The 25,683-nt window shown below is 38.5% G+C and overlaps 1 protein-coding gene across 1 annotated transcript; it reads left to right on the forward strand.

The window, feature by feature from the left end:
- Positions 1-1,210: 1,210 nt before the first annotated feature.
- On the forward strand, positions 1,211-24,348 carry SLC17A5 (solute carrier family 17 member 5). Its single transcript, XM_082303410.1, has 11 exons — positions 1,211-1,405; positions 4,630-4,826; positions 6,252-6,485; positions 6,972-7,059; positions 9,752-9,838; positions 11,082-11,200; positions 12,069-12,227; positions 14,628-14,760; positions 16,470-16,617; positions 21,193-21,283; positions 22,802-24,348. Exons 1-11 carry the CDS (start codon positions 1,345-1,347, stop codon positions 22,937-22,939), a joined length of 1,455 nt encoding a protein of 484 aa, XP_082159536.1. The 5' UTR covers positions 1,211-1,344; the 3' UTR covers positions 22,940-24,348.
- Positions 24,349-25,683: the final 1,335 nt, after the last annotated feature.

Genomic DNA, 25,683 nt, shown 5'->3' on the forward strand with positions numbered 1-25,683 from the left:
GGCATCTAAGCAATGCCAAAGCTTTCAGTGGATGACCAGCAGCAGCATCAAAATGACTCAGCACTCAGCCCTGGCAAGGCTAAGTGGAGGCGGCTCCCGTGTAGGGAAGAGCCTGTAAAACTTAAAGATATCCACTCTGTTGTTAGCTTTGACTGGGGCTGAAAAACACAGATTGCAAGAGGAAAATTACATATCCCATGATGCTGATTAATTTATATTGGTGCATTTTCACATGTATTCAATAAGGAGACTGGAGCACCTTCCCTATGAAGACAGGTTGAGAAAGTTGCAGCTGTTTACTTGGAGAAAGTTGTGTGGAGACCTCATAGCGACCTTAAAGTATCTGCAGGGGGCCTGCAGGGAAGCAAGAGAGGGACTCTGTCAGGAACTGTAGCAACAGGACAAGGAGTAATGGGTATAAATTGAGAGAGGGGATATTTAGGTTATATATTAGGAAAAAATTCTTTACTGTGAGGGTAGTGAGACACTGGAACAGATCGCCCAGGGCAGTTGTGGATGCCCCAACCCTGGCAGTATTCAAAACCCGGCTGGGTAAGGCCTTGAGAAACCTGGTCTAGTGGGAGATGTCCCTGCACATGGCAGGGGAGGTTGGGACTAGATGATCTTTAGGGTCCATTCCAACCCCTTCACATTCCATTATTTTAAAACCTCAGTCCAGGAATTGCACACTGCAAACACACACAGAGCAAAAAGACCATGTGCTGCAGTATCTGCAATTTATCGTTAAACGGCATTTCAGTGGTTACAGAGAGACACAGCGCCCGCACCTCGAGCCTTTCCTCCTCCGCCCGTGGCTGCCACAGTGGACCCCCACCGAGAGACCGCTCGCCTTCACTGAGAAGCAGCCGCTTGTGGTGATCAGCGTGATCAGATTTGTCCTAATTCTGAGGAACTTTTCCCGCAGCATTCGGGACACCGCGCACAGCGACACCCACCGCCCGCCTGAGGGCGCGTCCGTGCGGCCTCGTCAGCCAGCGGGAGGGAGCGAGGGAGCGGCCGCCCTCACTAAAGATGGCGGCCGAGAGCGGCCCGCCCCAGCGTGGCGCTGCGGCTGAAGCCGTTTCCGCCCGTCCCTGCCCGTCACATGATCGCCGGGGGCTGCGGCCGCCGGTGCCCGGCCCCGGCGGGGCAGAGCCGAGCGGGCGGGGAGCGGCGGCCGGGGGAAACTGAGCCGAGCCCGGCAGAGCAGAGCCGAGCCGAGCCGAGCCGGGCCAGGCCACGCCACGCCACGCCACCCTACCCTACGCTCCGCTCCCGGCCGCAGCGGTGGCGCCGGGCGGTCTGGCCTTGAGCGCGCTGCGCGGTCCGGGTGGCAGCAGTGAGATGGAGCCCGAGGAGGGAGAGGATCGCACCCCACTGCTGAAGGAGCCCCAGCCCCACACGGGTGAGAGGACCGGCAGCTGCCCCTGTGTGGCAGCGTCGCGTTGCTATGGAGGCGCGGGCGGCGAGCGCCGCTATGGGGCCCGGGGGTCGGTGCCACCGTGCCACTGCCGGGGTGACGGGGAAGGCGGTGACGGGGAAGGCGGTGACGGGCCCGGGGCTGCGCCGCCCGCCCGCGCCGTTAGCGGCGTTCTGTGCCCGGGATGCCGCGATGCCCGGAGGTGCTGGATCAGGCACAGCTCCGCGTCCTGACAGCTCTGTCGGTGGTGGCGTCAGGCGTGCAGCCCTGTCAGACACCAGCCCTCGGCTCGGTGACATTGCAGTGCGGACATTCCAGCCCAAATACCGGGCCAACCATTAAAAACTACCGGGGTCCATCGAGATTGTGTCTAAATTCCATATGAAGGCAGAACTTGAGTAAGACTAATTGCTTGTTACAAGCGTGGAGAGGAAAGAAGGTGAAAGGATGCAGGAAGGTAGAAGAGGAGGCTCGATATATGGTCAGAGCTTAACAACACAGCCTGCACGTTTATTTGTCTGTGCTGTTTTGCTTCCCAGAACGTACAACCTATAAAGAGTAGCGTAAGATTTTTAGTTTCTTTAGTATGCCATGGAAAAATGCTCTAATCCATTTAGCAAATGTGCAACTGCATCAAGGGGGTCTGCTAACAAAATTACTTTAAAAGTACCAGAAAGAGAGAAATTTGAGCTCAAGTCTTCCTAAAGCAATATTTTCCTAAGTTTGCACAATACATCAGGCTCCAGTTGGAGGTGGCTCACCTCACCCACAAGGAAACTACAGCAGAGGAGCAACTTCCTTTAACTGCGGTGCAGCTTGCAGCACAGACCTGTTTTTTAACTGCAATTTAAGAATCTTGTTCAATTAGAGCTACAGTACTTTTAAACATGCCCCTGAAATCAGAATTAACTATGGATGTAGGACCCAAGACTGCTAGTCAAGGTAAGACCTTGAACACAATGCTTTAAACTTTGGTTAGCTGCTTTAACCTTTCGGGGAGTGAATGCCTCTGTGTGTGATTATAGCAATCTCCTGAAACACACCTGTAATCTTCTTGAATCTTCCATTCTGGTCTTAATATTCTTAGGTATTTCAAGTGCACAGGATGGAATGACAGGGAATCAATAATTTAGTAGCTATTTGCTTCAGACTTCAGTCCTACATGTTTGTTAGGTTTTTTTAATAAACTGCTTACAATTGGAAAAAAAATCTGACACTTGTGACGTTAAGTTCTTGCACATCTGTTTGGTGGAGCTTGCTCTCCATACAAGTTGTATACCAGTAAGAGTCTTATAGCGGAAGAGTAATGGATGGTCCAGTTAATCTGCATTTCCAAGGAAGGGTTGCATCACCAGTGTGTTATTCAGCTTTCTGTTACTACTGTCTAACCCCAGCAACTACAAGAAGTGGACCAGTTAAGTAGCTTTACTTGTAATTATATTCATTGTTATAAATTATATGACTATACATTTTCTACTTAAGGCAAATTGCTTTTTAAACAACAAAGAACAATGAAGCGGCTTGACTAGTTTTTGTGTAGTAAGTACTTCCTGTACTCAGTGCCTGTTGTTTTTAATGTAAGCAATAAAATCTTGGCTGCTCTCCCTTATGTCATTTAAAAATCCAGGATGGCTTTTACAAATGCTTCTGAGGCAAAACTTGCAATTACCACAGGTCTGGAAGGGGTTTTGCGTATTTGTACAATAGCCTTGTTTATTATTTATTTATTAAATGAACATAGCAAGTACAGCATCTCTGTGTCATTTTAACAACTTGTGCAGCCATAATGAACTTCACATAAAATTTATCAGGATTAGAGACTTCAAAAATGGGAAAGTTCTCTTAATTTCATGAAAAACAATCTTGCAGAAAGGCTCTGTGGTGTTCCCCCTGAAAAATAAAATCACATAGGCTCATTCCTTGTTTCAGGGAAGTTACTGGCAAGGGGAAGGTATCTCATCAGCTTGTCCACAGGGCATGTCCTTTGTTTCTTACTGCAGATCAGAAAATCCAGTTAAGTGATGTACTGCAGTAGTAGATGAAGCTCTGGTCAGTCCTATTCATAGATGTACTTGTTCTACTCATCATTTGAACTCTGAGTAGTGAAAGATGAGATCACTGTAGACTGATCTAATATCTACTGATCCCCAGCCTTCCTAGAGTTTCAGACATCCAGGTTATAAAACTTCCCATATAAAACTTTCCTATATAAAACTTTCCCCTCACAAGAGGGGAAACTCTATGCTTTATTTGAAAATTCAGCAGATTGTTCAAGTAGTTCCTCAACAATTTGACGTTTCTGCTCAGTAGATTCAAGCATTCCCAGTTCATAAAGAGTAGCTGCAGAGCTTTAAACTGTTACAGCTCAGCTCTGATCTGGATCTTTGGCACTGATGAATGCTCTCTGCCAAATGCTGCTGTGTACTACTGTAGAAAATCAATAACTGTGTTACAGTTCATAGTCTGCTATCTGTGTATTAACAGCTGACAGAGCTGACTTAATGTCATGACAGATTTTATGCTGAATCTTAGGACTCATTTCCTTTGTTGTCTTGTGACTGCCAAGAGGGTGTACTGGGCAGCTGGGAGCCTGTTGCTGTTTCACAGTGCCACCGCATGGTTTGCCATTCCCCTTTATGGAGTTTTCTCTGTGTGGCATCTGTCAGCGAATGCATATTCCCTTGTAAGCAAACTTGTAGAAAGAAAATTTGTCCTAGAAGACAGCCTGAAATAGCAATGACTGTTGTTTAGCACTCCTTTAAGAGTATTTGTTTTTCTTGATCCATTTCTGTGTATATTACAGGCTTCCCACTAATTTGTTTTTGGGTTTTTTTAGTGTGAAATTCTGTCTTAAATAAATATTACAGTATTTTGGAGAGGACTTTTAAAACTATGTTTCTGAATCCATTTCCACAAACCACACACTGTCCTTCCTCTGCAGCCCCCATTCTAGTGTGGGTAGCTGCCTATAGTCTAAACGAAGATTACATTTGCTTTGCACATCGGTATGAAAGGGTTTTTAAAAATTCTTTCAACCAGCCTCAGACTCTACCCCTACTGAATAAACTCCTTAAGAGGAAAAATGACCTTGTCTCCTTGCTAATTTTTTATCTTACCCAAAGATTTCTGAGAAAATCAGTAAAAACGACTTATGAGTTGTTCTTACTCTGTTAGGTCTGTTAAACATTTTTCATTTGCTCTCATTTCAGTCCCTGCATGCTGCTCAGCTCGCTACAATCTTGCGCTCCTGGCCTGTTTTGGGTTCTTCCTCCTGTATGCATTGCGTGTGAACCTCAGCGTCGCTCTGGTGGATATGGTAGAACCTAACACAAGCTTAGCAAAGAATGTGACTTCCAATGTATGTCCAGAGCATTCTTCCGCCATAAATGTTCCTCGCAACACAACGGTGAGGTCTCAGACATAATGTCTTGTAATGTGGCATGTCAAAGTGGTTTTAGTAGAAGTCTGTGATAAATGGAACCATACTTAGGTGGCAAGAAAACAGGCTGTTTTTCACTAGATGGACTTTCCAGTGGTTCTTTTAAAGCGATTCTGGGAAGTATTAGCCTTAAATGACTAGCTAGTTAAGGAGTGCTGTGCTGAGGGTCAGCTTTTTTACGTACATCTTTTCTGTGATATTCCTTAAAGATTGGCTAATCTGACTACGTAAATCTTTCATGACTCACTGTTTTATATGCCGCTAATCAATTGTTACTGTTACATCCGCGTCAGAGCTCACGTCACCGTCCAATTTGCCTGCTTTTTGTACAGTCACAATGGCATGAAATTTCATTACAAATTAACATGTAATATTTTTCTCTTCATTTCTTTGATCTCTTTCCCAGGTCATGCTTTTTGTCTTTATATCCTTTACCTCTGGCTTCCAGTAATCCTTAAAATCACATTTCTTAACTGAACTGCTGGATATGGAAAAAAAAACTTCTAAAAAAATCCCCAATTTTGTGAATTTGGACTTGCACAGATCTTGTCTTGTAGTTGAAGTTATTCCTGAGCACTCTTGCCATCTTCCTTCTTTCATTTTGTTTGTTTGTTTAGAGGTCATTTATTGTTTATCACAAACAAATTATAATGGTGAGCTTTAGGGGAAGGTTCTGACTCATCATTTCTGTGAAATATATGCTGCTCATTTAGATGCCGAAAAATTGATCTTTTGGAAGTGATCCCAAATGTCAGAATCACTTTATTGGGCAACAGTTCATATCTTCTTGCTGGCTTCCTTTATAGCTGCAGATTCCTATCTCAATCATCTTCGCTTTTATCGCATTGTCCACTGAAGTCATCTTCCCTCTGTTGTGCTCCTCCCATTATTCCACCTACCTTTTTGAGCCCTGTCCTTTACTGCTCTCTTTCTTTATATTAAATTTAAGCACCTGTATTTCCTTGTTTGTTTTTTTTGTCCATAAATTTTCGCAGGTAAAGCCATTTTACAGAGCACGACAGAATGTCCACTCTGTGATTCAGAAGTGGGATTTGTACTCAGGCAGGTTTACATACCTGTCACCTAACCCAAGCTGCTTAGAATGCAGAAAGGCATAACTGCCAGAGCACTTGTATTTCATGTAGTGATGACTTCCATACTTCGGTTAGATATGTCTGAACAGACTGTAAACTACCTGAATTAGCTTTTAACACAACTTTGATTGCAGTATAGGTGAGTGTAGGGGAAGGAGACCCTAGGGAGTAGGTCACGAAAAAATTGAAATTTATTTATAAAGGACTAAATAGTGTATCTATGTAATATAAAATATGGTCAGAGAAACTGTTGTTTTTAACTTACTGCATTTTGTTGGGGTTTTTTTCCTCTTCTTAGGGAGAAAAATATTCTTGGGATGCTGATACTCAGGGATGGATCCTTGGTTCTTTTTTCTATGGCTATATCATTACTCAGATTCCAGGAGGATATCTTGCAAGCAAAATTGGAGGCAAGCTGTTGCTGGGGTTTGGCATCTTTGGTACCTCTGTATTCACCTTGCTTACTCCCTTAGCTGCGAATTTGGGAGTTGGCTACCTCATAGCTGTCAGAGCCTTGGAAGGACTGGGAGAGGTAATCCTGCTTTCTCTATGTAACTTGGATATGTATCTGAATAATTTGTTTAAAATTGTAGTGATTAGACTCTGGGGGTGTTGGTATGCTAGAATAGTATATGGATTGTTTCATTCAAGTGGCTTAGTTTTATGTTTTTAAAATAATTAAAGCATTTGCACTATATTTTAGCCTTAGCTTTTCAGATAAGAAATGTAAGGATACTTGAGCCAAAACTAGAGTTATTCTCATTTTCCAGAAACCAGGGCCTCAAAATAGTATTGTTTGTATAATTTCTGCTTTTCCAGTATATACAGAATCAAAAGCAGGATAAATTAATTCTGCCTCCTTATTCTCATGCCTTGCAGAAGTTTTATAAGTGGTTTCTTGCTAGACAACAAACTAACAGATTGTACTACTGCTTTTTAATGAAACATGCTTTGAAGCATGTAAAATTGAAATGAGTTCTAAAATTCTTGCATTTCAACAGAATGAAATGTTTTCTAGGGTGTTACCTTCCCAGCTATGCATTCAATGTGGTCTTCTTGGGCTCCTCCAATGGAACGCAGCAAGCTCCTTAGTATTTCATATGCAGGTGAGAAATTCCCACGCTGATAATGGGATTATAAATTTTTACTGCTGTAACAGGGAGGATTGACTTAAATCAAAGGGATTTATATTGTAAATTTTAATCAGCATTTAATCCAGAAAGCATAACATTAAAGTAAGTCTTGTTTTCCATTAGTTTTCTTCATGGCTTTTATAACCTGACTAAAGGTAGTGATCTACAAATAAGTATAAACTTGGGTCTAACTTTGGTGTAAATGATGCAAAGAGTTACTGTGAAGCTGATTAAGAGAAGATACTGTAAATAAAAAAGATTTAGTATTAGGAACAAAAAAGCTGAGGCAGTCACAGGATAAAGCTGTTTGGTTGGTTTTCGGAGTGTTTTTTAAGTGTTCTTGGAGGAGCTTGGGGAAGAAACCATCCAAGGTCCCATGTATTGCTGCAAGAGCTCCGTGTCAGCGTCCAGTACTCCCTGACCAGATTCTCCTAGATATTCTGCATCTGGAAGGTGTAATATTTGATATTGGATTTACTTGTTTGAAGATAGCTGATGTTACACAGGATTTTTGATTTAGCAGAGTGATACAGAATTTACTGAAAGCACAGTACAAATATAAGTTAGCAAATGTAAGTTGACACTTAGCAAAATATAGCAATTGCAATACACTTCAATTTGGGTTGAAGGCAAGTCGAGTCTGTTGTTCTCTCAGAAATTCTGTTGTTGTTTAGCTTTTATACTTTGTGTTGGGCTGACCCACGTATTCACTTCCCTCATGTTGGTCTGGCTAAGTCAGGGAGACAGTCACACTTTTAATGAACTGAATGAGGAGAAACATTTACACCACCAGCTGATCCACTCGACTGACATAGCTGCTTATCTAAACCAAAGCCACCTTCTGGTGCCCTTTGTGTTGAGATAAAGTCAGCTTCTTTGCAACAACTGTGGTTGGTCACACCCAGCATTATTCCCTGATCTTCTTCCCATTGCTCTTGCCCTCCTCCACTGAACCTTCTTGCATTTTAGGGGTTTATTGGTCAGTCACATTGCTTGGTGCAATATTTGAGGGACAGGTGAAAAACACGGGTTTCCAAATGTGCTAGTCAAAATTGATATTATTTCTTTGAGGATGACAAATTTTGTATTCAGTTACTGAAGTAATGGTTTGCTTTGCTCACTCCTATTAGTAATAATTCTGTTACAGCTTTTTTATTTGACCTGTGGTTTATCAAGAAGACAGGGCTATACCATATAAACTTCAGCTACAGTTTCTTAAGGAGCTAGGACAGTCTAGTGACAGTCTAGTGATTTTCCCAGAGGAATGAAGCCTTAATCCTTTCTTGCTCACATTTCTTCACTTTGCTCTGAACCAAGTGTCTCATCACTCATTGAAGTGACATTTCAATGATCTACTTCAATACACCTAATGCATCAGAAAGCTTTTTTTCTTTCTCTTTTTTAAAAATCTGTTTTCTGCCTTAGTGTTTAATTAAATCCACTTTAAAAGAAGTCTTCATGTGAGACCCAGCACACAAGCAGAGAGTACAGGGCTGGGATTGCCTTCTACTGCATCTAGCAAATGGGAGTTTTTAAACTGTCCTTATGTATTTTGTGAAACTATGCTAATGTACTAGTGAGAAGAGTCTGTAGCCTTGAAGAGCCAATTGTTAGCAGTCACGGGTGGCTAAGACATCTTGTGTAAGCTTGGCAGGCTGTTTTCCTGCACATTGGCCGTCATGTGCTCGGTAGTTAATTTAGTCGTGATCATGTTGATTTTCTGAGAGTACATGTGGTTAAGGTTATATATAGCTGTTACTTTGATTTATATTTTGCATGATGTATGTGTTTTTGTTGTTCATGGTTGGAGCTTTCTGCCTCAAATAAAAATTACTGTTTCCGTGAAGATGGAATCTAGGTAGTCAGAGTATCAATATAATGTTAATATTTTCTGAGTTGAGATTAGGTTTGGAGAAGTAATCGTACAGCTAACATTAAGAGACAAAACCTACTGTTTATCACCAGTAGAGTGTCTAAGTATGTAAATAATATGGGTTTCTGGTTTAGATTTCGAAAGGGAAACACCTGCCATCCTTATTCTTTGCAAAATGTATGTTGAATTATAAGCACAGGAATAGTTCTTTCTGGGTTTTGGCTGTATTCTGAACTGGAATCTGCTCATCTTTCCCTTCTTCCTTGATCCTACACCTTGTCACATTTAGGGAACATGGAATTTGAGCCTACTGGTTATATATGGCTAACTTCTGGTTCATGTTTCTAGCATTCCTGGTTTTGTAGAGCTAGTAGGAGATACAAAAAATGCAAACTGACTATATTGTAACACTGTACTCCCAAAGCCTTAATTATACTGCATTCAGCTCTCTCTTGTTTTACAGCAATACTAGTTGACTAATTTGCATTGGTTTAGATGTGTTAGAGCCGTCACTTTATTGGAGACAAATGTGCCAAGAATTATTATCTTTTATTGCTCTTTGCTTCTAATTTTGGCTTTGTAGGGCACTGGGGCTCTATTTGCTTGGAGCTGCCGAAGCAGCTCATTGTGCCTGTGTTTCTTTAAAGCAAATCACAACCCTCTAGTGGTGGTGACAATCTTTATGCATGATTTATTACAGAGAAATAAAATAACTCTGAAATGCCACTTATACTTAAGGGGTCCATAGGAGATCTAATTATTTTTCTGCTTTGTTTTTCTTTCTTCTGGTAGGTGCACAGCTGGGAACTGTTGTGTCTCTGCCACTATCTGGTTTAATTTGTTACTATATGAACTGGGTTTATGTGTTCTACATATTTGGTGAGTTTGTGTTGTTTTGATTTTTCTTAATTATTTAAAGTACAATCCACATTCTTTTTGAAAAGCATATGTTATAAAACTTATTTTGAGTTTTAAAAGTGTGTTTGACATGTTGGGTTGCTGTTTTATTCCTTCTGGGCAATTAGAGATATTTAAAGCTAAGTAGATTCCAGTGAATGGCTAAATAAGCTTTCTTCCAATGAGCAAAGCTGTCTCTGAGTTGGACAAAAGCTGGTACAAGTCAAATGCTCTTAACTCTCCCATCACTTGAAAACAGCAGGCTGAAATTTCTTATCTGGAGTGTGAAATTGAGTTAATAACTTTAATCCCAGGAATAAACTTCTACTTTGAATGAAAGAACGTGTGAAAAGTTACTGCTGCTTAAAGTGTGGAAAATCTCTAGCAGTCACAGGGACCATGAAAGAATGCCCAAAATGCAAGGCATAGCATGTTTACTGTGGCTTATGTTCTGGAAGAAGCTGAAACAGAAAATACTTTTTTTAACAGCATCTAGCTAACAGGTCTAGCTGATGCTTTTTCCAGGTCCATTTACATGTCTGAGCCATTTCATATTCTGCATGGGGAAGAGGGAATCAGAATGTAAGACGAGGGTTACATTTTCCTCAAAAAAACCATCTCCAATTTCTTATAAATTACAAGGATTCAAACCAAAGAACTGAACAAGATGAGATAAGTTGCAATGTTACAGTTACATAAACGTGCAGTTAATTTGGACTGATTATTGAAAAGTTACCTTTTTTCAAAGGATAGTTCTGGGGTTGGCTTAAGAAAGAAAAGGAGGATTGGTACATCGATTAAGCTATATGTAGTGATATTCTATGTATGTGCACGAAGCATTTTTTGTGATTAAACTTCATATGAATTTTTATTTCCTGAGGGTGAGCCATATCCTTTGTGGCTTTTCCATGTGACTGATAAGAATACAATTATGTATGTGCATCAGCTTTCTTGCTGCATGAAGCACTTCAAGTATAAAAAAAAAAAGAGGAAAAAACAAAAAGTCCTGCTTAGTCATCTTCATTGTTTATTGTATCTAAATGTGCATTGTTAAGACACTTTGGGGAACTAGTGTTTGTAAGTAGATAAAAAAATAATGTTCATTAAAATTATATTAGAGTTTTGAGAAAACACTTCTGATTATATTATCTGAGATTATATACTCACTCAATATAAGTGCTTTTTTAAAATTTTTATCTCTTCACCCATCTTTTCACAATAATAGGTGCACTTGGCGTATTATGGTGGTTCTTCTGGATGTGTTTGGTTAGTGATACACCAGAAACTCACAGGAGCATTTCACATGCTGAAAGAGAATATATACTGTCTTCTCTAAAAGATCAGGTACAGCACTTTGGTGTAGACATACCTACTTAAGCCTAAACATAAACCACAAACACTGTCATTAATGTCATGCTCTGTTTATGTATAGAATAGCATTCTTAAACTGAAATGGAAGCAGGATTTTTCGGACAAAAAAAGTTTTAAAAATAATGCAGTTGTAAACTTAAAATCAGCAATCAAATAGCATTTATAATAATGCCTTTTGTTACAGATGGTTTTTGTGGTGCTTTATTTAAAAAGCCTTTTATTTTTAAAAAAAGCTCAAATATGTCACTTTATGCTAGATGCAGACCTGTATAATGTCTTCAACATTTGCAGTATAATATTTTAGAGCATTTCTCTTTCTCAGTGTGTCATCTAGAGTAAGAAACAGATTGCTGTTTGCAGAGAAAATGCTAATGAGCCACATCCTAAAGTTTGCATAAGATCCATTCCTGTGACTGGGGGAATATGTATTTACAAACAGTGAAGCTGGCTGAGAGACCACAATTAATATCTGAGTAGGAAAGATTCAGCTAAATAAACACCTCAGGGTTGACTAAATATTAAATTATTTATAGTAAAAGCAGAAGGCATCAAATTTCAACAAGGGAAGGCATGCTTTTTGAATTACAAAATGTAGTATTTGGTTTACTTTGGAATAGTAAACATCAGAGCAGTCACATACCTTAGTACACCTTCACTGAGAATTGAAGACAGTAATTAATTCATTGCTGATGACTTGTATCTATCAACTGAGACTCATTTTGTGCCTTTCAGAATGGGTGATCAGCATAGATTTGATTAGCATCAAAACGCTTTATTTAGTAAATGTTCATATCAACATCCTGATTTCTTTCTTTTTCTCTTTTTGTCTCCGGACTGCCAGCTTTCTACACAGAAATCTGTTCCCTGGAGACCTATGCTGGGGTCTCTTCCACTCTGGGCTATTGTTGTGGCACACTTCTCTTATAATTGGACTTTCTATACACTTCTTACACTCTTGCCCACATACATGAAGGAGATCCTGCGATTTGATGCACAGGAGGTGAGATATGTGCAAATATAGTCACTTTCTTCTGAATTAAAGAAACTAAATCATCTGCTGTTTAGAATAGAAGAACCTGTTTAAGAACCTTGGAATGTAAACATATAGATGGGAAATGATAACCCCGCACAGTGAAGCAGATGCATCAAAAATGTTGCCTGCCATATAATTTCCACTATCTTTACTTATTTGACATTTACCTTAGTGCTAGTTTTCAAGGTAAATTTTTTGTTTGAAGATGCATGGTACCCATCTTTAACTGCTCTGTTTTAAAACATAACTATAAAAATATTTTCCCCGTTCTATGGCTTCTATGATTATTTCAGATTTTACACCAAGTTTTATGGCTTCTGAAATACTATCTACTTCTTTGCTACCTCATAGGGGAGAACATTTCCAGTTAAAAATAAAACTAAGAAAACCACTGGACAAGTGGCATTTTTGAAAGTATTTTAAGGATGGGGTTTGGGGGAGAAAGGGACCAGAAGGAAGCTTCATTCTGATTGGATCAGTTTCCAAATTGTCACTTTCTTTCCTCAGTGAGCAGCAGAGGTAAAATACCTTTTCTTACTAAGGTAACTGGATGAAACAAAACCATAGCCTTAAGGTCCAGATATAGTGCTTTTCAAGGAAATTTTATAAAATTGAGTTACTTATCAGGGAAAAATTAGGAGTTGAGGGAGGTGGAATATTCTTATTTATAGCAATTACTTGACTGTACTGGTCTGTTTTTAATGAAACTGTTTTGGTGATGGCATAGCTTACCTGGAGAAACTGGTATAGCTAAGATAAAAAGGTGCTCAGAAATTTCAAGACGTTTAACATAGTCTTTTCCTGGTTTAAAAAACAAAACTGGTTTAGAGCAATCTGAAGATGAATGCCGTGCAAGAAAGACGTGATGCCAGCAATCTTGGGAGGAGAAGATGGGGAACCTTAGCATTAGAAGAGAAGGTTGCATTAGGACAAGCTGCAAAATGGCTGGAAAAAACTAACTGAAGTTGCTGATTGGGTTCCTTATTGTGCCTCTTCAGGTATTCCCTGAAGAGGCATCAACATCTGTGGAAGTCATTTGCTACCACAGCTCTCAGTTGCACATAACGTTTGTAAAACACACGTTGCATTAAATGGTTCTGCTGTGAAGTGGTTTCCTTTGTCTCTGGGTTATGTTTCTTCTTTTTAGAGCAACTTAGAGTACTGACTGTTGTGAACATCAAAAAAAAAAATGCTTGTGTAATAGTGTAGAACTAACTTTGTTGCCACACAGATGGAGATTGCATTACCGTTTAAAATATTATACAGTTGTTGCTGTTCAGTTTCCTTTCTAAAATACAGAAATTAGTTAAAAATAATGCTGTGTCTTTGAATAGTGCTTTTAAAAAGTTTTTTAATTACTGAGACTTCTATTTTTCAAAATTTTACCTGCTGTTTGTGAAAACTGAACATTGAAATCCAACAGGCAGCATGCACAAGTGCTGATAGAAAGAACTTGAGGTGGGGATGTGTTTCTTGTTTCAATTCAAATTAAAATTCCTAGGGAATCTTCCACTTCTTGACACTTCTTGACAATTAATACGTTTCATACTAGTGTATAAAGGTTACAGTATTTCTATTCAAATACCTCTTTTTAATCATGGGTATGGTCAAATTATAGCTGTGTTATCAGTAGCTATCCGTAATTGTTTGGAAATGCTGTAAATGTAGGCAGTTTAATAGTACCTTTTGTTTCCCTTCATCTGCAAATCATGTAGAATCAGACAGAAGTCTCTAAACAGCACTTGTTTAAAGTAATGGGGATTAACTGGTGAGTTCAGTGTAAGTCATGTCAGATCTGAATAACTCTGCTTTGGGATTTCAGGATGTCCAGCCTATATGTGATGAAAGTCCTAGTTCTATATTTTGTCTCTGTTTACAGCAAGCACCAGATATTTCAGCAGATGGATAAGGAATAATGTAATGTAACAGTAGTACAAAACCAGAGATTCTGTATAGCTTTCAAAATTCTGAATAATATTTACAGCTTCCACTAACTTTAGTAACTCCCTTGATATTGGTGTCCTGGAAACTTCCATGATCAGGTTGATTTCCAAAGGATACCTTCAGTTACAGTTTTCTTTTTCCTGAACCCAGTTGCTGATTTAAACCTTGGAGTTTTTGGTCTGACTGCATTGGTAGTTATGGATTAAGTCATGTGATAAGGCGTTTACACATAGGTAACTTTATTATGCTTTGCTTTTTCTGTCCCTAAGTTTGTATTTTATGTAATACCAGCAATAATTATGTGGATGGATGGAATTGTCACCTCTGATTCAGTCTCAGTTAATGTTCCAGCACGTGTGATTTTTCAGCATATTGATTTGTCATTTCAGTGTTTTAACTGTCTTCTTTTAACCTCCTTAACAGAATGGATTTTTGTCTGCCCTACCTTATTTTGGCTGCTGGTTATGTATAATTCTGTCTGGGCAAATTGCTGATTATTTACGGGAAAAACAGAACTTCTCCACTGTTTGTGTTCGCAAATGTTTTACCCTAATAGGTAGGTGCAGTATCATCTCTTGGAACATACAATCTTAGAACATATAATAATACCAATTTGGGAAAGCTTAGGAGCTTGGGAGAGTAGTCTGACATTCTGTTGTGAGATGAGGCAGCATTGTGCATGACTTGAGAGGAGCAACTTTATCTGTACAATAATGTGTCAGGAGTAAATCCTATCTTTTTCCATGAAAAGTAGGCCTATTGGATAAGAGAACAATAAGAGATTGTCAAAAGCTTTTTTTAGGTCAAGATAATTGGACTACAAGCAAACCAATCAAATAAACAGTCAGGTAAAGTCACCATAAAAGGGTGAATGAAACACTGTTATCAAACAAGGTTTATCAGACTGCGGGGATATTGTTCTGCATGAGCCTGTTCTGTTGTTCAGTGTTTTGTTTATCTAAGGCTTAAGCAAGTAAATAGGAATACACTTGTAAAATTTACAGTTGCTACCACAGTAGGAAGATCAAACAGAATCCAAAATGGTCTTGACTGACTGGGAGGAGAGAGGATCTGAAATCACCAACAGATCAGCCAGATCAGATTTCAATAAACACAGGTAAAAGGCTGTATTTAGGAAAGAGGAGTTGATTGCTGAGTAAAAGAGGGAACAGGGGAAAGAAGTTGAAGGAAAAAAAATATATTAGGCACACGATCCACAAAAGTTGCAGCCCAGTTATTGTATGGTCATCCTTGCTGGCTTCTCAATTCAGCTGACTCAACTGCTTTCTTTAAAGCAGCTCCTGTAATAAATTGTCAGGCATTTTGTTTGTTTGTCTTAAGTCTGTGCTATTTTGGTGATTCAGTTTACTGCAGGGCCACACATCTCACACCCTTGTATGTATAACAGGAGAAAAAATGTTGTTGTCTTGGGAAAAGTAGGACTTAGGTTGGCTTCATCAAGAAAAACATGTACTTGGAGCTGTTTGCAGAGGTCACAATGGGGTCTTGTGAATGGGCTGTGGTCCTGGGAAATGGGTACCAAAGTTAACTGCAGATAGGAAGCAGTGTGCATGAGCTCATGGTGGCTGATAAGCTGTTTCCAGTGCCTGATGCAGCATCTCTACAGCTATCCTGGGTTCACTCAGGGTTCACAGTGTCAGTGTAGCTTCAATTTTTTTATAGCAATAAAAAAAAATCATTTGTGAGGTAATTTTCAGTATCTGTTGATTTTTGTTAATTTTTTAATCTAGTTTGTTCTTTACCGCTAGAGTGGGATATTTCTGATCTAGTTGCTGTTTCTTGAGACAACAACAGTTTTGCAACCCATCTGCTCTTCCTTTTCACAAGGACATGTAGTGATAGGACAAGGGGGAGTGGCTTTAAAGAGAGTAGATTTGAATTAGACAATAGGAAGAAATTAATTACTGAGAGGGTGGTGAGGCACTGGAACAGGTTGCCCAGAGAAGTTGTGGCTGCCCCATCCCTGGAAGTGCTTAAGGCCAAGTTGGATGGGGCCCTGAGCAACCTGATCCAGTGGGAGGTGTCCCTGCCTGTGGCAGGGAGATTGGAACTAGATGATCTTTAAGGTCCCTTCCCCCCGAAACCATTTCTGATTCCGTACCGTCCCACTGTAACGCGCGTGGTGCAGTGCCGGTTCTGTACGGCAGGGGGCGGTGGAAGTTGTGTGGGAAGCGTACGCTCCGCTTGGCGCGTCCCAGTGTCTCGTGTTAAACGCCCATTGATTCTGAGGTTTCTGTCTTAAAGGAATGATTGGACCTGCGGTGTTCTTAGTAGCAGCTGGATTCATAGGCTGCAACTATGCACTGGCTGTTGCGTTCGTGACCATATCAACAACACTAGGAGGATTTTGTACATCAGGCTACAGCATCAATCATCTAGACATAGCACCTTCGTAAGTATTGCTGAAGCTGTTGTTAGTGCATGTCAAATGTTTGTGACCCCTCTTTTTTCTTTTTGTGTTGCTGGGGTGGCTTGGAAATGTATCTATGGAGCACATGCTGTACAGAGCTGGAGTGTAAACACTGACAATTACTTGGGTTTACAGTATTAAGCACTGTATTTGCAAAAAGTGGAAGGTTGGCAGAGGCTATGACATAAACAATAGTTTAGAATCATTCCAGTTTTGATCCTGCAGTAATAAATTATATAATTCCTGTAATTACAGATTCTAATTGTAGACTTGATTGACTTTTGTCATATTGAATTCATGTTCTTAGTAGGACAGTATTTTTTGAACAGCACAATACAGTTAAGTGTTTCACTGTCTTCAGCTTTTCCATCAGAGCTATCAACCTTTGGTATGAACATTACCATATTTAAGCACTGTGATACAGGCAAATTATTTGCATTTGAAAAACATTCTGTACACTGGAATCTAATTATTGTTACAAGTAGTTGACCTGATTTGTCAGCACGTGACAAATCAGGTATGTACAATTGCTCTTAAATGAATATTTTTCAAGAATGGAAAGTTAAGACTTCAAGCTGTAATTTCTCCAGTGTTACAAATTCAGAATTAGGCAGATCCATCAGTTTCCCAAAGAGTGTGGATGTATGTATATTCTTCTAAAAGTGCCCTGGTAAAAGTCAAGTACTTTGCTTTGTCATTCATTTTCCGATTTGTGGTAGCACTTAGATGTGAACAGGGTCAAATGACTTCATGTCCAAAGAAAATGGTGTTTCTGTATTAATGTGTAAAATGAAATTACTTAAAGTGTAGAGTAAAAAACAATTTATAGAAATACTACCTATAAAAAAATTCTGATCATCTAGTCAATTTATATGGGAGATCTTGGGTCCCAATTGAAGGTGATATCCAGGCTTGGGCAATTGAAACGATGGTGGTCACATCCACAATCATGGACAATTTTTGACTTAACAAATGGATATGAAATAGTGGGAACTCAGTTAATCTTGGCAGGTGAGGTTACGTAGCAAGCAAGAGGGGAGGTATCAGTGGCCAGCTATAAACTCCTTGTACTGCTGAATTGAATATGAAAGTAGGAAAATGAAAGTAAGAAAAATAGCTTCTGTCGTGCACTTTGTTTTAAATCACATATAACTACAAATTTGGAAAATGTACTTAAAGCAGTGCATCTGGGGTGTTATGAGACCATTCATTATACAACTTCTGTTTCAAGCTTAGCTTTGCAGAACTACAATGGTTAGTTTCCAAAATACGTATTAAATTGTTCTTGTTATGTGAGTACAATTTAACGTGTCCATGGAATGCAACAGAGTTGTGACAGGAAAAAGGAAATCATGCAACTGCAGTGTGACTTAGATGCACAAGGAACTTCTGTATGTAGGCAATGGCTGAGGTTTCCCAAACTAGGATGTTGTATGTGTCTTCTAATTTGAGATACTTCATTTTGAATTTCAAATGTGTTTATTTCAAGAGTCAATTTGTTTATAACAGTATTCAGAGTATTTCAGGTGTTGAAAAAAAGCCACAAGAAGAAAATGAAGTTACACAGTGCTGATGCCTGTCAGCAGGCATAGCTAGGTTCCACATATGAACTGCTGCTGATCCCTCTGACCAAATCCCACTCTGTTCTTCCTATCCTCGATAAAGTCCTGCTTTTATTCCCTTTGGATTTACACCAGACAAGTTCCTCTAGCTCTTCTTCCCTCTCAGACAGGCAGAAGGGAGCAGACTGAGTGTAAGAGGGGGAAGTGTCTTGCTGATAGTTCAGGGACTTAGGCCCAGCATTGCCTCTAGAGGCGCATGGCTGCATATGTGGGAAGACTTTCTTTGGTGGTGACGTGGTGAGAGTGAGTGCTGTTTTATTGAAATCAGTGATTTTCTATTCAGCACATGCATGCTTTAATTCAGGGCAGATCTGTCCAAATGGGGACAGAGAAAGAAAAAAAGCATGTCCTTGTAACAGAAGTCGTATTAAAAAATTTCTTCAGACACAGAAATGTAAAAAACATATAAGATGAGAAGAAAAAGAAGACTGTCTTTACCCCTCCCCCCCACCTAAGTTTTTTGCAACTTGTCTGAACTTTGTTGGATAAAATGATCAAGGCAGACATACAAAATTTCAAGGAAATACTTGACATAATTGGAGAAATCTAAAAACAAAGTCTGCATGAAAGTGTGAAGGAAACCTCTGTAGAGTCTACTCAGAGCTCAATATTTATTTTTCATAATTTTGTGAAAGATGTTAGAAAAACCAGAAGTGATTCAAAGCAGTTTCAAAATGCACAAATACCCATTTAAATTAGTTAAAAGTATGCTTCCTAGAATAGCAAACAGTCCCTTTTTACTACTAGAACTTGCATAATAATTATTATATTCAAAGGAAAAAAGTGAATGAAAATACTGATGCTTAATTAAAAACAATATTTGCTATGTGGTTTTGGTTTCTAACATGTATTTATTATGCCATTGGTGAATTGGGTTGGGGACAGAAGGGAGACAAGATTGTTCTTCTAGGGAAAATATTGTATTTTAGCTTTTTAAGTCTACATCAATACATTTCTATTATTACAAATTTTAATATTGGTGTTACCATGAGCCCTTGTAATACTCATGTGGTTCTGTTATATACTAAATACTTCATATAGATGGTTTTTTATACTCTTGATTTTACTACTTGACTGCTCTGCAAGTTAATTTGTATTTGGTTATCCCCATTATGCCATAAGAACCTGACCAACAGGTTACTATTGGTTTTGCTCTACAGACATGTCACTTTTTGCTTTCCCTTTTCATATGGGAGTTTCCACTGTACTAAGGGAGTGTCATCACAGTTATCTTCATCAAACAGTGAGCACTATCAAGAATGCAACCTATGTCAGAAACACTGGGCATAAACAGAGGCATTTAGCCAGCAATTAGTTGCCAGAGATCTTTGTCGACTATGTTTAGTTTTAAAAGTGTATGTTAGCAGTATTGTAGTGCTTAAACATGTTGAAGACAAAGTGCATTTGGTTCTACTTAAAGGCTTTAAATGGGGTTTTGCTTCATGCGCTTATTTTCCTAAGGGAAACTTTTACACTTTGACATTCAGCATCATAAAGGCCTATTAATTCTAAACCACTTTCCAAGATAGGAAGACTGCATGCCAGGTTTAGAAAGAAATAAAGAAGTTTTAACTAAAGCATGGCCACACTTTAAAATTAAATGTAGTGTAGACTTTAAAAAATCAACTAGTAGGCTAGATGATTGTTTCCCTTTCTCAGGAAAAAAACTCATGTTTTTCTAATATCACTGGAATGAATACGCATATTGCAACCTTTTGTAACAATGTTGTATGGTTGAATTCTCCTGTTTTGGTAAATAAAATTTCAAAGGTATGCATTTCTCTTTAGAGATGAAATAGGTTTCTGTTATGTTAAAATTGGTGAGGACATAATTTTACTCTGAGCAGCCTAAAATGATGACTGGGATATGACTCCTTTCTCCTATGGTAAACTGCAGCTATTAGTATTTTGTATGATTCTTCAGCCAACAAATCCACCTTGAAAATCTAAAACACAGGGATCTGTGCCCTGGTGGATGGAAGGTCAAACTGCTGTGGAACATCTGGCTCTTATTTCTTTTCAGTCTCTCTCACAAGTCTGCACTTGTGGTACAGTTTCAAACTTTCGGTATTGCAACATGCCTGTGAGAGAGATCTTGAATTGCTTAGAGATGAGGTGCTGAGACTCAGATATTAAGCAAGTTATCAGCTTTTCCCAGCAAGTTTTTATGGCCGCTGGTGCATATGCATACATTTGTGTGTGAGAGAGCAGCACGTTCATGGAACAGGAGGCCTCAGAATGGAGCTGCAGGAATGGCAACCAGCAGAACTGGTTTAGTCAGACCCCTTTTCCATTGGCCTTGACCCACAGAAAGCTGAATAGAAGGACTGCCACAGCACTCTGAACTCCTATCTTTGGAATATACACTTTTTAGTGTAAGTGGGGATATCCAGGCACACTGTGGATATTGCCTCCTTGGCAGACAGATTTTTAGCAATGAAACCTGAACCAACTCTTACTGTTGGCAAAGAGCACTTTGTCATACTCCTTGTTGTCTTTCTACTTCAAGACATGCAATGTGTCTTTAACTGCTCCAGTGGATCCATTCCAGACAGTTTTGTTGTGGCTTAGCAAAGGGGATGTGGATTTGGATTATGGATCTTGAGCAAAGCCGTAGGCAATTTAAGTTAAATTCCATAACTAGCCTCTGAAAAATAGAGAGATAGAGAATCATTTAAGTGGAAAAGGATCTTTAAGATCATCACGCCCAGCCATTAATCTAACACTACCAAGTCCACAACTAAACTATGTCCCTTAAAATGTATGTACCAAGGTGACAGTGAGTTGTTATTAGAAGAAAAGCAAGTCATTCACACTGGAATATTTGTGTTTTATTTGTCTTGTGTGATCAAGATGAGGCCTGGTTAGGCAAAATGGTGTCCATGATTGATAAGCCTGACAAGTTAATAAGCAGTGTCAACAACTTCTCTTGCAGGTATGCTGGAATTCTCCTTGGGATCACAAATTCTTTTGCTACTATCCCAGGAATGGTGGGGCCAGTTATTGCCAAAAACCTCACTCATAATGTGAGTTGTTATATTTTTATCTCAGTTGAATAGAAATTCCTTCTTCTCACGTCTGCAGTCGTTAAATGAAATGTGGGTTACACCTGTAAATCATGTTGTTCCATTGTTTTGAATTACTTAATTCCTAGCTCTTATTGTCCTGATTCTGATCAGGAAAATAAGGGTAAAATCAAATACCTTTGTAAGACTTGAAAATTTTAGGGACTCACCCCTTATATTCTCTAGGAACAAAATGAATATATTTTTATCACAGTAGAACTCTGATAAAACACCAACTAGATTAGACATTTGTGGTATTGTTTTATCAAATTAGAACAAATTCTTGCTTGGTTTTTTTTAATTAGGCTCTCACGTGAGGTGTTGAGTTCTAATGTCAGCATTTGTCAGATAAGTGAGAAACTAGATTCTAGTGTTAGATTTGACTAACAAGGTGCTGTAGTGATTTCGATAGAAAAAGGGAAGCACTGGGGCTTTTGAGGAGTTTTTGATTACTATTTTTTCAATGAACATATGAATTATTCTAAAATCTTTTAAGAAAGGGAGATAGGAGGAGTAAGATTAGTGATGCACTTGAATTTTTGGAGTTGGAGGTAATTCTAAGGATTTTCTTAAAAATCACAGAATCACAGAATATTCTAAATCGGAAGTGACCCACAGGATCTTTGAGTTCAACTCTTAAGTGAATGGCCCATATGAGAATCAAACTCATGGTCTTGGCATTATTAGCACCATGCTCTAACCAAAAACAATCTGAAAATATTCATTAATTCATTATTCCAATAAAATTAGTTCTTCCAGATACCTTAACAAGTGGGTTGTTTTAGGATATTTTTGTTTGGTTTAGTTTTTTCCCCTCCATACTAATGGTATTCTGTTTTTGTAGTAAGATCATTCACAGGTTTGTTACAGCATCATCCAGAACTTAAAAAAAAAAACCAAAAACTTTAGACATCTACAGATATTATTTCTTTATTTGAAAAGGAAAAAAAACCCAAAAAGCAAATAAACCACAGTTCTTTACTACACATTTATTAAGGCCTTTCTTAAATACCAGAGTTTAGAGGATTACTCTTGAAATCTGAGTGAAGGTAGCTACCTCTTTGGGACCAAAAGGCTTATGATTCTGGAATGTTCACATAGTAGTCATTAAGAATAGCTTACTGCACAGTGCAGGGCACTTCAGCTCTTGGATCACCTGATCTGAAAGCAAAGTAGTGTTTCCCTTACAGTAGCATTCGCTGCAGTTGTGTTGATGGCTCTGCATATTGGGTGATAAACTGATCCAGATTGGGTAATGCAGTTCTGATAAGACTATCTGTGTAAGCTGTATTATAAAACTGAAATTGACTATACTGTTTATTGCATCCTTTATGTTTATAATGCTTTTATGTTGCTGTGAAATCATGCTGAATGGCATTTGCATTTAAATAGGCAAGGCATGTAGCATCGATTTTAAAATTACTTTTTCTCGAGTGTGAAGCTGCAAATTGACTGCATTTTTTTTTTTTTTTTTGACAGAATACTGTGGGAGAATGGCAGATGGTTTTCTATATTGCTGCCTCTATTAATCTATTTGGAGCAATTTTCTTTGCATTATTTGCAAGTGGAGAAGTTCAGGACTGGGCAGTCAGTGGATATCACTTGCATAGAAACTGAAGGAGATGTTGAAATACCAAAGCTGTGCTGAGTCCCGTTGTGCTTAGAACTGTGTGACCGGAAAAGTGCCTTCGCTGCTGATGCCTAGGAGTCTTCAGAGCTGTTTGGTTAAACTATTTTATCGCTGTATCTTTTGTACTGAAAATAATTTGACAGTCTATGTGTGCTATTTCCTAACAAGAAACTACTTGGATTAAATATAGAATTTTCATGCTAGGACTTGATATCAAATATGTGATCAGAGACATTTTAAATCAGTGTGCTAGGCTCTAATACTTTCCAGTTTTTAATTAATATTTTCTCAATTAATGTGTAGGCAGATGTTTGCTGTTACTAAAATGAGAGGAAAAAGTAAAGTGATTATGTAGCACTCTAAGGAGGAATGGCATGCAAAGAATTGTACCCAAAAATAAGTTTTGATTTCCATTATGAGACTGATGGGTTTTTTGCTGTTTAAAGAAGTGTAGTAGAGCTCTAGTTTTATACAATCTTTTATAGTACTTTTATTTTGTCAGTGTTTTAATGATGGCTAAGAAATGCACATGTAATTTACTTCTGTTTTACGCACAAGTTTTGAATATATAAACATTCCCTGTTCCATGAATACAGCTTCACAACTAATACACAGCAACAAAGAAGTAAATGTACCACTGGGACTTACAGAAAAAAACATGTGTCCTCTGTGGTGCAGGTTTTTCAAATAGGCCTCATTTTTATTTCTTTCTGCAAAGAAGAAGCAGTGCAGCTCAGTGGTTTAAATCTAGGCAGTGTACAAGAGTGAACTAGAAATAGAATATCTGCATGATTATCTTAAAATAACTTTCAGTTTGGCAATTAATTTTTTTGTCTCTTTAAATCAATGCAGTGGAATTCTTTCCTCTTGCGTGTAGATATGTTTGTCAGCTTGTAAGTGTAGAAGAAATAAAATAAGGCCAGTGTAGCAAACAATCAGGAAAATCAGTTCTCTAACAGCATTGTTTGTTAGTCAGATAAAACTAGAGTAGAAAAGAACTAGTGCAATAATCTGGTGCTGTTAGTCTCCTCTCAAGATAGAATTTGACACTCAAGAGCATTCTTTGCACAACATGCACTTAAATGCCACAGAGTAGGATTAAAAGTTATCAAAACGGTGGCCTTGTTAAGAACAAATGGCTGAATACTCTTAGAGCCACAAAGCAAAGGAAAATTCTTGTGCCAAAGATTCCTGGATTGGAGCAATTAGATAAAAAAGAAAAATCACTGGGCTCTGGGTTTTTCATTTACCACCAATCCAAAAGAAAATCCCAGTATTAAAGCTGCTCCAGTGGAGCCTACCTTCCTTCATTTCTAGGAAATGGCATCTGCCTCTCCTTTTAAGCTTTAAGAGCCATTTTGTTTTGGCCTTCCTTAAGTGTCATGTTCTCTGATGGTGGATTTAAACTGTGTTTAAATCTCTGTTTGTGTCTGCAACATTTCCACAATAAACAATGTGTTGTTCAGATTAAATTAGTACTTACTCAGTAGGAGTACGTTAAAACTATATCGTGTCTTCAGTGTTTCTACAATAAATAGATTGAATATTTATATGTGCATCTGTTGTTGAACATTACTATCTCCCTGAAGTTAGACCACCATTTTGAAAGTATGCTGAACAACAAGGTTGGTGACTGGCTTAAGGAATGGTTAATATTTTCTTGGAAAATCACCTTCCTCAGAAGTTTTTTGTCTGGCTTTACAGGTAAGTATTGTCTTCCACCTGGCACTGGATTAAAAGTAATAATTTAACTTTATGTGAAAATAAATTTGTACTCTTTCAGTATCTTTGGTTAAAAAGAAGGGGGAAAAAGTTTAAAAACTAAAAGATTGTATATAGTTTAATTTATGCCTTTGCTTTTCTAGAGATCATCATCAGGCAACACATGGACAGGGTTGCAATTCCACCTGTTCTGACGTTGGAAACTTCAGCCTCCTGTGCTTCTAGTCTTTTTCTTCCTGTGCTTTTAGTCTTTTTCTTTGAAAATAGTTCAGTTGAATATCAAACTTTTAAAAATTATACTTAAGGGAGTAGATGCAGTAGAAGTGTATATAGACATACATATCAGTTGAATGAGCCTGAACCAGATTTAGTTAAAACTGAATTTTAGGCATATCAGCAATTGAGGAGTCCAGAAATTTTTGGACCAGCATACTAGATTTTATTTTCCTTTCATCTAGAGCACCACTATTACTCATTTTGCATACTCTGTAACTTTTAAGTCAGCTTAGAAAGTGGGACTGAAAAAATGCTGTAAATCCTTATATTATTTGTGGACAACAGGCTACACTAAAGCTAATATACAGCTATTTCTGATTTCATTTTTTAAAGTATCAAAATATAGGGTGGGATTCTTGATTCACTGAGGCTTTTAACCTATAACAAACAAGAATATCCCCTAAAAACTCCTTAAGTGTTACATTCCTGTATCAGGCTTGCAAAAAGGAAAATCTATTAGAAAAAGCTTAAAATATTTTCTGCTAATCATTTTATTATTTTTATTGCATTGCCATGCTCCTGTTTTCATGGCTCTCTCAGCCAGTTTCATCTGTTCAAAGATAGTTCTCATATTCTATATTTTCAGGAGTAATGAGGGGTTTGAGTACCTCTTGTCTCAGTTCACCTGTGTGACACAAGATCTTGACAGAAATTGGGCAGTGTTTTTGTGGTGACTGTTTTCCTGAAACAATCCCATAACTATTATTTCTTGCTGCATTTCCTTAACAGATAT

Source organism: Coloeus monedula, assembly GCF_965178545.1.
Source record: "Coloeus monedula genome assembly, chromosome: 2".
Classification (NCBI taxonomy): Eukaryota; Metazoa; Chordata; class Aves; order Passeriformes; family Corvidae; genus Coloeus; species Coloeus monedula.

Coding starts and splice junctions, on each gene's coding strand:
- SLC17A5 (XM_082303410.1), top strand. CDS start 1,345: ATGGAGCCCGAGGAGGGAGAGGATCGCACCCCACTGCTGAAGGAGCCC. Junction 11,201..12,068: donor TGTCTTCTCTAAAAGATCAG/GTACAGCACTTT, acceptor CCGGACTGCCAG/CTTTCTACACAGAAATCTGT. Junction 21,284..22,801: donor CCAAAAACCTCACTCATAAT/GTGAGTTGTTAT, acceptor TTTTTTTGACAG/AATACTGTGGGAGAATGGCA.